The sequence below is a fragment of the Cyanistes caeruleus genome, chromosome Z, assembly GCF_971803275.1.
Source record: "Cyanistes caeruleus chromosome Z, bCyaCae1.hap1.1, whole genome shotgun sequence".
Lineage (NCBI taxonomy): Eukaryota > Metazoa > Chordata > Aves > Passeriformes > Paridae > Cyanistes > Cyanistes caeruleus.
Genome location: NC_141732.1, coordinates 46,738,367 through 46,751,347, shown reverse-complemented (window position 1 = coordinate 46,751,347; position 12,981 = coordinate 46,738,367). Strand labels below are relative to the sequence as shown.

Genomic DNA, 12,981 nt, shown 5'->3' with positions numbered 1-12,981 from the left:
TTCTAATAAGGAAAAGGATAATACTTCCCTAGAACAAAGGTAAAAGCAAGAATGATCTGGTATACACTGCCATTAAAATACTCTGAGAAATGTGCTGGGTGAAAACTAGCATAGCTATCTGCAGTGTTCTCCCTCTGCTTCTTGATCAGTTCATCACCAACAACCTTCATACAGCTCTGTAAGACAAGATACCTTCTATCAAGTAGAAAATTACACCCCGTCTTCCTAAATTTTACTGCTGGCATACTTCCAGTCAGCAGCAGCAGCAAAGTACGTTATCCAGCTCACCAAATATGCTGCATAAAAATCTGTTTTCTTTCTGGAAAGACTGATCTTAGTAATGTGCTATCAAATATTTTTGTACTATTTTCAGGAGTCCAAAGAATCTCTAGGGTTTGTTACTTTAGGTATCTGTCTATTTCTGAGACAAGCTTATGTCCTTTCTCCAGTGTTTTAAAACAGGAAGTGAGCTTCCTTATTCTTCACTCTCTGCTGAAGCTTTTCATTGCAGAAATAAAACAGAAGTGGGTGGAAGAACTTTACCTCTAGCCACAGAATTCCTTAAAACAGCTTTGAGAGTTGTTATGTTTAACATTGGGATGAAGGGGGAAGTGACTAGCAGACATTAAGATTTTAAGGCACTTCCTCATGCTGGTTTTCATTTATGCCGTTTCAAAATCTTAATTACCTCTTCTATGTAACAGGCAATTTTATTAGAAGAAGTGGCAGACATCTGCTGAATGAAAGCAGAAACCAATGCAAATTGTGTCCTTCACTGGCCCTTACTCCACTACAAAAGGAACCTACTTCAGCACAATACAAGTAGGATTTTTTTTTTCCTAAACAGGGGCATATGGCTATAAAAGGGATTAGAAGAAAGTTAATAAGTAAGTGCCTTCATAAACTTTGGACTACTAATTCAGTTGTTCATTGGCTGGGTTTGACTTTGAATACAAATGATAAGTTTCTTTATTTTTCAAAGATCATAGAACCACAGAATGGTTTGGGTTGTAAGGGCCCACAAAGATCACCTGGTTCCAACACACTTGACAGGGGAAGGAACACTTACCACTCCAGTGGGTTGCTCAGAGCCCCATCCAGTCTGGCTCTGAACACTTCCAGGGACACAGCTTTCACAGCTATTCCAGGCAACCTGTTCCAGTCCCTCATCCCTCTCACACTGAAGAGTTTCTTTACATCCTACTTTGACATAAATCTTTGGCAGACTGAGAGCCTGATGACTAGCACCATCAGATGCCTTCCAGAAATTGTACTGCAATAATCAGGAAAGTCTTAGCTTCTTCTCTTACGTGATGACACCAGGGTTTCTTCACTAATCTCCCAAAGGCTGGCAGCTCAGCTGCATCACATTGTTTTAAACTTTGTTGGCCATGAAGGGCAGTTAATTTCAGACTAAAAAGTCAAAAGCTGCATACTGAGCTATGTTTTAAGAAGGAACTTCTGTGTTTAAAACCGTCAATTAAACATATTAAGAAAGCATTTCCAATCACACGCTTCTACCATGTCAGTTGCTAGTTTTTCAGCTGTTTATGTATCACCTACAAATAATGACTCCTGTATGTGTTTCATCATAGTATTTTTCATGTGTTTGCTTTGGTTTCAAAGGAATCAAGGCCTCTGTGATCTTGCTGTGGGCATGCACAGGGAGGCTTATGTCTGTTCTCTTAAGAAGTCTGAAGTCTTTATCTAACTGACTGAAGATACGGGCTTATTGGCAGTTTATCAACTACCAAGCAGAGGGGAAACTGAGGGGAAAACCACACCAGAAAAGCAATCTCTATTACATACAAAATCCATGTATTTCCATATATGGAAGAGGATTAATTATTTTTAATATTATCAATGCTGGAAGAAACATCTATTAAAGTTTACAACTTACCAAGAAAAATATCTACCAGGAAAACTTAAACCAAAGCGAAGTAGATTTTACTGGTTTCATGCTCTCACAATTAATTGTTAATGTGGAAGCTGAAGAAGTTCCTTACCTTGTTTCTCTACAGTATCAAGTAGTGTAAAGGACAGAAATAAACCACTGCTACTGACTAAAAAGGCATTTGGTATTAAATAACTTCTAAGTGAGATAAGAAAAAAGACTAAACTGGAAGCTATAGTATATAAGCTATAATATATAATATGTATATATTCCATATATATATATATATATATATATATATATATATATATATATATATAAAAGAAACTATAGTGATATATAATATATATATATTCCATACCAAGAATTATTTTATCTTTTTCTTGCAGGATGCACCATATTCCATCATCTGTTTAAATTTCTACTGAAAACACAAGAACATTAAAATTCATCCAGTTCTGGATTTTAATGTGGGAATTAGTCTAAGCAAATACACTAAGTTCTAAGAATAATGAATGTACTGCATGCAAAACTCCAATGTGAACTATTGTGGAGTAGTACCTCAGGATTTGCCGAAGTTCCTAAAAAACAGCTCTTCTCAAAGTGGATCTGAAAATTTATAGTAATAAGATGTTAAACCCCCCCCATAAATCCACAGCCATATTTTTTCTAGTATCAGTCTAAGTTCAAAAATCAGATTTTTTTTCCTGAGGTGTCTAACTAAGAATCCTACTGCACTGAAGTTATCTCAAGTCCAAAATGTGCTGGTTCATTTAAAATTTATTCTAAATCAGACACCTAGAGTTTTCTTTTCCTCTCTAAAAACATCATGGGGATGTAACTATGACAAGTCAAACCACTAGGATGTTGCCTGCATGTAATTAATCAGTGTGACTTAGACTGGGTCAGCATATGCCAGTTTTCAATTTAAAATGCTTTAGGAAATAACAGACGATTTCTTCATGTCAGATTTGCAAGCCTGCAACTAGCCAGCACCCCTGAACAACTCTTCTGTTTCCTGTGCCATTCAATACTGATCGTGAGCAGAACTGATAAGCATTTCATGATCCTAAATTTTTTTACTAGAAATGCATCGTTTGTCAAAAAAGCATCTTTATTAATTGAAATTAGTTGTTTTTAATGAACTCCCAGTGAAACCCTGCAGAGGTAACACCAGAAAATGTCTTCCAGGGTTAACGAATAAAGCACCTCCAAGTCAAAGGACATCTAGCTTTCCTAGATTTGCTGATCCTAAGCCACCCTTCCACACAACAACACGGATGCAAAACAGCTGCTTGGAAATTTTCTTTGTTTGGGCTTCTCCCAGATTTCTCTTCTATAGGAAATTTCTACTTTTCCTTCTGGAATGGAATTTAGAAGCTTAGAGGATTGGGTGCAACAGAAATGCTATGCCAACCCACCATTGTTTTGCTAGTTTCAAGGTCAAGCACTCAATATTTGGTTTACTTCAGACTCTACAGATCTGATGAGTGCTCGTCTTCTGGTAACACTTCTGAAAATTTTTCTCTCTCCTGATGGCAATCTGATGTTTGCAAAGGAGGAGAGGTCAACAACAGGAGCATCCTCTCCAATGCACTACAGTAAATGGAGTCAGGAGGGCCACCCCTCACTATATCTGATAACACAGCAGGGAGTTGCTTGGCAGCAGGAATACTACCAGCTACCAGAGACTGCATGTCCACCCAAAGCCAGGTCCACATGTACTCACTTGATCTGCTTCAATTGCCAGTTCAATTCAAACAGTCATAAATGTCCTCTGACCTGATCAGAGCTTGAAAATAATCACAAAGACCACAACTTTCCTTCATGCTTTTCTTTCCTGTATAAGCAGCACATTTTTCTCACTCTGGGCCTTGACTCCTTACTTTCTTCCTTCTCAGCAGTTTTGCTTTGGGCTGAGACAGTACTTCACTTCAATCCCTCCATGATCACATCATGTACTGGTAATATCATCAGTACCTGCCTTGGGCCTGTATTCCCTGGCCAGGTCTCTTTCAGATTTAAAGGTAGGTAATACAATCAGTGGGACTTCACAGAAGGAAGATAGATTTACTCTTGCAAGAAAGTGACCTTCAAATCAACTGCAAAACAACCCTAATTTGGCTCATATCAGGCAACGAAGAACCAAGAATCTGTTTACAGAAAGGGGGAAATACATTGATAGTTAAATAATGTAAATACATTGCATACTTCAGACTTGAAAGTCTTGCCATCTATTCACAATGGCATACACCTCAGTAACATAGTTAACAAATGAACAGAAGACTTTTGAAAGAAAATGGGTTTTTACTCACCCTGATTTTTGATTCAATTCTCTATCACTGCTGAGAAGAACCATTTCCTCCTTCATTTCTTGTTCTGTTGCTACATTATTCCCAAGCCTCTGCTGAGAATTTGCTTCCCGTGTACTATCATCACCAACTACCTGCAACTCTGATGCTCCTGCAATGCCCAGACTCACATTCTCAGCAGTCAGTCCATCTGAAGGAGAACAGCTTTCACGTTCAAAAGATTTCTCAAGGGGAGTTTCTACCTGAAATCCTGTCCAAGTGTCAAGAAACAATTCCTGTGCTACAGCAGATGCCAGCTCTTCAGCAGCATGTCCAGACTCTGATTTTGGCATCTCTGTCTTGCAAGAAATTTCTTCAGGTAATATGTCACTTACTTCATTTTGGCCCAATATAATCCAACCCTCATCTTGCCCACAGCTTTCCTGTGATTTCCTTTCACCATTCGGCATCTGAGGCACAGCAGAAGAGTTTTTCTCTTCTAAGTGAACAGCATCCCATCCAGTCCCACAACCAAAGTGATCTTTGCTTTCATCTGAAATGGGGATTGGCGGAAAGGTATCCAAGGAGCCTGGTGAAAAGCCTGCATGGGATTCTTGAAATGCAAAATTAATTTTGCTTCTTTCAAGGGTATCATTTGTTGCAGGTGTATTTTCTTCCTCAGTCACAAGGATGTAATCTACCTTCAGTGACGCTGGGAACACCTGCATCCTCGCATCTTTCTCACTCTCTGTACCTTCCAGATCAGGGCACATAGGGGAACTTCTCAGCTTTTCCTCCTGACAAAGTAGGGAGTCAGTGCCAGCTGCTAAAAGAACAGGCAAATAGAAACTCTTTTGAATTTTTGAATTACTGATTTAGTCACCATAACATGCTTCAATCAGTGCTGTGAGATAAAGCTCTTTTCAGTTTGCTTTTCTCTGTTAATGTGTACTTGAATTTTATAACATCATCATCATTATTGTTAAAGGTTATACATTAACATGGCAATCGTCCCCAAGGCACAAACAATTCAGTGTCCCATAGGTTAGGCCCTGTACAAACAACAGAAATTATATTCCTACTTCACTGTTTAAAAGCTTTAGATCTGTCTGAGAGAATGATACTAGAGCTCTTTCCACAATACATTTTCTGTACATTAGGGAGATACACAAACTTCACACTTCACTCAAAGCCTCCTCCGCATTAAGCAGAAATACGCCAGACACTTCCTCCTTCCTCCATCCTATATATTTGCCCTGCAAAGCAAATTTTCTTACCATCACATGATCTTCTATCTCCACCTGGTGGTGAGTCCGGATCGGTTGTTTCTGCTTCAGATTTTCCTGTCAAAAAACCAGAATCTAGTGGAGTTACTTCAGACATGGAGAGCAAAGGTACTGAGGTGAGATTTTCCTCAAGGCACTCTGTGGATGTTTCAGACACCTTATCTTCGGTCATTAGGATGCCCTCCACACCTTCCGGAGGGGCTGGCTGTGGCAATCGTTTTTCCAAAGTAATGCTGTCATAAAATGGCTGCTGTAACAAGAGCTCACCTTTTGCATACTCTCTGCTGCCAGAGGGTTCAGCATAAAAAGATGCAGAGGATGGTGAAGTACACACTGCTGGTGATTGGTCATTGGGTATTTCCTTAAACACAGGAACATAATTTTCCATTACAGCTTCATATTCTTTTGTTGTGTCATCAAACAGTTGATTATTTGAATCAGATTCATCACCTTTATTACCACCAGGTAGGAAGGGTTTGGGAAACGGTGTCTGTTCCTCCTCTGATTTCCTTTCTGCTGCCTCACTACTTTCATTGCCTAGCAGTGTCAGTATGTTCATTGCATCACACGTGCCTTCCGGGACATGAGTCACTGAGGTGTTGCTGATACTATGTTCTATCCCTGTGTCAGATCGGTCCACACATTCTTCTGACCTATCTGGCTCAACACCAGTTACTGCTGTATGGTCAGTATGAGAATATTTTACAAATTCACCCAAGGCACTAATTTCTTTTAAGCCTTGTTCTTCCCTATCAGGTTCATTGAAATCCATGGGAAGCAAATGCATTTGAGAGGTTGCTATTTGAGCTGCATCAGTTGGTGCTCCTTGGTGGTCTGCATGAGTGAAACTTCCATGGAACATGGCTTTCAGATCTAAGGATGTCACTTTTATAACTTCACTGGCAATTTCAGTTGACTCAACAGGGTCAAAAACCAGCTTATTTTCTAGACTGTATTCTTCCGGAACTGCAGATTCAGGAGGCTCCTGAGGACTAGAAGAGATAAGCTGATAGAATTCTTTGGTCATTACTGGTTCATAGTCCTGGGGGCCACTGTTTTCAGAGTGCATCTCCACCTTCTGCATTGCTAGCTTACACTTTGAATCAAAATCTGCCTCTTTATTCATGTTTGATTTTGTATGAATTGGCTGACTGTCTTTGTCTTCAGGCTCCACTGCAAGTATCTGAGAATATGGGACAGAGGCGTGCTTAGCTCCATACTCCTGGCACACATCAGGACTGCTTGATGACTCTGAACCATTGTCTTGGTCACAGTGACTTAAAATATCAGGATTTTCACCATCTGATTTCAAAGTGACAGTCTGCTCAGCATTAGTCCACAGGTCAGGTTCCACTGAAAACTGCTGATTACTTCCTTGTGTGTTATCCTGTAAAATATCTGGGATAAGTGCAGTTTGGGGAACTAATATGCTCCACTCTGGACTTGACTTTTCTGCCATTTCAAAAGATAAGTCTTCTACAGTGAAAGCACCTTGCATGGAGTTGTGCAGTTCTACTCTTTCACAGGTGCTCTCCTGTTCTCCTTGAGGAGTGAGATTTCCATTTCCCTCACTGTCTTTTGGTAGATCCAGTACAGTGCTTGCTTCAACCGCTGCATTTGGTACAGGTTGTTCCTCACCTGAAAAAGAGTTCTGGGGAGTCAGTTGATTTTCTTCATCTGTAGAAAACAACTGCTCTATCAGCTCCCTTTCCTCTTTATCCAGTATGAAAGAATCAAGCTGTTTGAATTGTAAAGCGTCTTCATTTATCTGACCATTAGGACTATTGATAGAATGTACTAGTCTTATATTTTCTTTTTCATCAGAGTAGAGTGGGGCAGGTGGATTTTCATCATTACCTGTGTCAGTGAAATGTGCTTCTGTTATTTCTTCATCTTGTGAAGGAGAACCACAGGAGTCCTCTTTACTGTCTCCTAACTGATTTGTTACAGAGTGACCTGAAACAGAATACTGATCTTCCAATTGCTTTTCGTCAGAAGTTTGTGAACTCCACCATTCTGAACTGTTATCTAGAAAATCAGATGTTCCTACTGTGGATTTTGGATTAGTTCTTGATTCAGCTTCCAGTGACATACTCCATGGATCAACAGTTTTTGAAGAATTCTCTTCTTTATCACCAGCAGCAGAAGTCAATGCAGGATCTTCATTCATTTGATACAAATATGAATCTTCTCCACCATCTGTTTTTTCATTGAAAATACTCACCTGAGTTCTTTCATCAAGTGTTTTACAGTGGCCTGTAGCAGATTGAGTAGTCTTATTATGATCAATAAAGTCAATAGTCACATCCTCCTGCAATACCCTTCTGGCTTCAATTGTTTCAGAATTTTCACTGAAGATGCTTACCATAACCCTCTCTCCTCCCACCTTAGTTATTGCACCTAAATTGTCTTCATCAGCTTCAGGACTTGGTGCATTGGATTGAACATAATCCTCTCCATTTTCAGCTCCTTTGTGCTGTTGCTTTTCACACACTGAATCTTCATTAATCACTTCAGGACATGCTTCTGAATTCTCTGAATCCTCATTTAAGTCAGGACTTGATAAAGAAGATACAGTGTCATCATCTACATGGGCATTCCAAAAATCTAAGCTTTTAGGAACTTTGTTCTCTTCACCGCTTGTTTCAAATCCTTCTTCGTATTCATTCCCAATTTCCTGCTTTTTAAAAGAATCTTCAAGATTTTTATTATTTTTTATCTCCCACATATCCCTGCTTCTTCCATGATGACTAGCAACTGGAAGGTCTCCCCAGACATTCACAGATGCATCACTTAAGTCAGGACTTGTTCCACTTGAGTGTGTATAATCATTTATTGAATTACTCCACACATTATCTTCTTCCAAATAGCTTTTGATCTGTATATCTTTTGAAAGGCTGCTTGTGGTATTTGCTATTTCAAGGACTTCGTTTGCCTCAGGACTTGTTCCAGGAGATTCCATATCTTCACATGGCTGTGAATCCCAAGCAGTTTGCGGAAAACTGTCATTAAGCACTGCAAATGGCTCTCCACAAAGATTATTAGCAGGTTCTAAACTTTCAGGGTTTTCATTTCTCCCAGAACCTATTTCAAATGAAAATGAATTTTCTACCACAGACATATGTGTAATATCAGGAACACTAACAAATCCAGAAGGATTTTTCTTAAACTCATCCGTGAAAGAATTTTCATTGGTCCTCATCAGTTCTGAGCTATTTTTAAAAGATGCTAACTCAGAGTTACAAATGTCTGGATGGTTAGGAGTGACTTCATGTAAGCATTCTTGCCCTTCTCCCAGAGGTTCTTGTTGTTTATCCATCAAAGGAATTGATGTTGCCTGGCCATAACCATTCTTTCCAGAGTCATTCCAGATGCCTGAGCTTCCAGGCATTTTAGAAGAATTATTTTCAGGATTATCACTACCCTTATCAGAACTTTCAAAAATACTTTCCATCTTAGGACTTGTTGCACCCTCTGTCACTGTAGCCTCTTCATCAGCTCCCTGAGAAAGCAGCTGTGACATTTCACTATAATTGTAATTTTGTTGTAAGGGGTCATCAAAAAATTTATAATCTCTGCCTCTTTCAGAAATACTTGGTGATTCTAAACTATCCTGCAAAATGCCTTTTCCCTCTTCCTGAATAACTGGATTGCTCTGATTGGAAAGTGACACATTCTCTGTGACTAATACTTCCAAACTAACAGTATTTCTCTTTTTTTCTGGGGAGGTGGCAATTTCAGTTGTCTCGTTTTCTTCCAAATCTGTTTTATCTGAAGATTCAGTGCCCTCTTGCACTGGTTTATTACAAATGTCATTAATCATCTGCTGTCCACTTGTCACATGTGTTCTCTTACATTCTCTTCCTTCCTTAGAGATGACAGTGTCATTATCCCAGCCTTCCCCATGACCCTGCTCACTCTGTAAACTCCATGAATTCTGCTGGTGCACTGAATCCTGACTATCCAGCTCTTCATCAGTATCAGCAGTGTTTTGTGCTGCATTCTTACTAAGTATCTCACTCCCTAAGCCACTTATTTTCAGTTCCAAACCATTCTTATTTTCTGAAGTTGGCATAGAGGTGTTTGTGTCTTCTACAGGAACACTGCCCACTGTTTCTGCATCGTCATCTCCTCTCTGTCTCGTATTTAATTCATTCTGTGATGGTGATAAGTCATTCACTGTTTGATTATATGCCAGTATTACTCTTCTGCTTTCAGATTCAGGAAAGTTATTTTCACTGGTACATATTTCAGTTGAAAAACACAGATCAGATGTTTGTTCTGAATTAAGACAAGGTTTAGCAGAGGCAGAAGAAACTGGAATTCCAGAATTTCTTTCTTGTAACTGGGTGATGTTATTTAGGGGAGCATCCCAGATATCTGTATTTCTAGTATTTGAAAAAGGCACATTGTTAGGAGATAATGGTTCCTTGCTTGATTTCTTAGATACTTCTGACTCAGCCAAATTTGTCTTCATGAATTGACCAGTCTCATCATCAAAATCCTTGTCCTCATTTTCTCTGTCATCTTCCACATATGTAGGTGATAAGTATGAATCAGAGGTTGAATAATTGGTGTCTGGTGGAGAAACAACTAAATCTTCTGCTATATTTGAGGAACTAAGGTCCGAGTTTTTGTATAAGAAGGTATCCTCCCATGGCACCACTACTTCTGTTACTTCTTTTCTGACGTTTTTATCATACATATTCCAGGTATCTATATTTTCAAATTCTTTTGGTCTGTGTTTAGGATCACAAAACACAGTTTTTTCCCCCGTGTTCAGCTTGGAGTTATTTTGCATATTGTTGAAAACAAAATTTGTATTTTTAGATTTTTCACGGTCTTCTATTGAATAGTATCTTCCTTTATCCCACACTTCTGGATTTTCAGTCTCATTGTCCACCGTGATTTCTGAAGAATCTGATAAACCAGTTTTTGATATGGCCCATTCCTCAGGAATATTTACTGATTTTAGTTCTCTATCTAGTTTGGGCATATTCCATACATTTTCTGAGGATCTACCAGCATTTCCTTCATCAAACTCGGTCCAGATTTTGTAAGAGTCTCCAGCTAACTGGCTACCTTTCTCTTCACCATGACACCATGCATCTGATATCATAGGTGTCGGCTGGCTGACCCTCCACAGGTCTGTAAAGCTCTCCACTTCTTGCTTTGTCTCATCTAAAGAAGCAGGTTGTAAACATGAATGTTCACTGTTTTTCTCTTGATTCTCATGGTTCCAATTATCTTGTTTAAACTCATTATCCCAAAGACCTGCTTTCATATATTCCATTTGCTTTGGCTGTTTTTGGAGGAACACAGAATCTGAGGCTCTTCTATCATTATGTTCTCGTAACAAGGGACTTTCTTTGGAATCTTTCCATAAAACAGGACTCTGAAAAACAGATTCCTGTTCGCTTGAGCTCCATGCATCAGCATTTCTGGAATCTAGGTCAAAGCCATCCCACCAGCTCCCATATCTAATACGAGACTGAGAGTAATTTGTGCCATCTATTTCATTAATTCTTTTTATGACATCTTGTGAGAAAATTAAAGGCTGCTCATTATCTAGTGGTGAGGTATCTACAAGACTATTCATAGGAGTTGGTGGAATTCTTGAATCAGCAGATTTCAACATTTCTGGTGAAGAAGAATCACCTTCAACTGAATCAATCAAACTTGAAGTTTTCTCACACATTTCTCCTGGATTCTCATCCAATTCAGCCAGATTGTCTTCCTCAATTTTAGTCGTAAGTAAGTCAGTTGAATACTTTACTGTATCATTTTCTAATAGGCTTGCCTTGTCAAGTTTTTTCTTCAGAGTGAGTTGATGCCCTTCTGATGAATCATTATTGAGAAAATACTCATCTGCTGGGGAACAATCAACAGAACGAGAAGATGACTCAGATGGATCTGTAACCATGGGTGCTAGATCAAAATTGAAAAGATCGAAGTTATCACTATTGTTTTCTGACTGAGATTTTTGTTCTTCAGCTATTGCTCCTTCAGGAATAGGGCTGTAGGAATCAAAGCCAGGCAGAAGACTGTGATGAGAAGCAGCACCTTCTGCAACAGGGCTATCATCACTAAGGAAAACAGAACTCTCCTTGGAAGATCGGCTGCTTCTAATAGTAGCCAAGCCACTGTCTGGACTCACAAGGTCTACATTAACATCAACCGGGGCTTGCATAGACCCATTTAGCTCTTGAGGATTGTCTATAAAATTGGCAGAACTGGGCTGTGGTTCTACATCAGAACCATATAACTCCACAATACCAGAAGATCCTTGTGAAAGTGGAGCACTTCCAGCAACAGCTTCAGTAGAGGAAGTTCTACTATTTGATACCATTTCTGGTTGCCTTCTATTTATAACTTCCTTAATTAGAAGAAAAATTTGATCACAGGTCACCAAAGAATTTTCTTGTTGATAAACGAGAATTTGGTCACATTCACATTCTAGAGGATCCAGCTCTAAACAAGGATTCTGACATTCTTCTAATTCACAGCAGATCTGTTGAAAAATGGGATATTTCAGAAGTCGCTGCAGTCATGGACATAAGGCACATATTGACTACTTCATAATGTAATACAGCCATACCTATCTTTTTCTATTAACCTATTGCTTTGCCGTTTCACTGCAGCATCATTGCTGCATCCCCAATATGATCCCCAAACAGATGATGCATTACAACACAAGATCAAGAAGATCATATTTGTTGTATGATTGGTCAGAAATTATACCATTTGACTTTTATTATTTTATTTTTTATTCTATTTATTTCTATTTATTATTTATATTATATTTATTTATAATTATTATATTACTTTAATATTTTATTATTTTATTAATTTATATTATGATATTGTTAGTAATAGAAAATCCAAATAAATGTTGGGTTGTTTCCTTAAGAAATATGAGTAAAATGTATGTATTAGTACTTTCGGAATGTATTTCTATAACAAGATAATTGTATTAGTAAAATAAATAAATGCATTTATATTGACGTTGAAAACAATGCAGTTACTTATCCACCTGTCCCCAAAATCACAAGTTTTCAAGACTGAGAAAAAGGTTTAAAAAGCTGCCACTGAGATAAATATCATCTGGAATATTCCATCTGGAGATAAATATAGTTTAAAAAAATGGCAAGCACCTAGCTCTGGACAAATGTACACAATAGTAATAATATGTTTTCTTTTCAGAGCTTGAATTCTTTAGGAATATACATACATATATGTACATAATGAGTTCTGGTCATTACCACTGACAAGGTGTTTGCCTATCACTCATTGCCAAAGATGCATTTGTGTAAATCACAAGACAAACCCAAGTCAAAACTAGTGAGAAAAAAAACCAAAACCAGCATTTTAACTGAATTGAAAAATCTTGCCTTTTTCAGTATTTCTCATAAACTTTTCAGTTTGATCTGAAGCAATAATAAATATCATAATCTTTCATTCTCTTACCATATAATAAATGCAGCCATTTCAAATAGCTGCTCAGTTGCTG

The 12,981-nt window shown here is 38.3% G+C and overlaps 1 protein-coding gene across 9 annotated transcripts in view; it reads right to left on the bottom strand.

Moving 5' to 3' along the window:
- PRUNE2 (prune homolog 2 with BCH domain) overlaps window positions 1-12,981 on the bottom strand; it is a 132,137-nt gene that overhangs the window by 44,232 nt on the left and 74,924 nt on the right. For 5 of the 9 annotated variants that reach the window (XM_086869259.1, XM_023943467.2, XM_023943468.2 and 2 more), the window contains exons 8-9: window positions 5,463-11,982; window positions 4,210-5,011 (exon numbers count right to left, since the gene is read on the bottom strand). In XM_086869259.1, the coding sequence (XP_086725385.1) occupies window positions 4,210-5,011; window positions 5,463-11,982 (7,322 nt within the window). The remainder of the gene's footprint in view (window positions 1-4,209; window positions 5,012-5,462; window positions 11,983-12,981) is intronic. The other 4 variants (XM_086869262.1, XM_086869261.1, XM_086869264.1 and 1 more) reach the window with 2 other exon arrangements.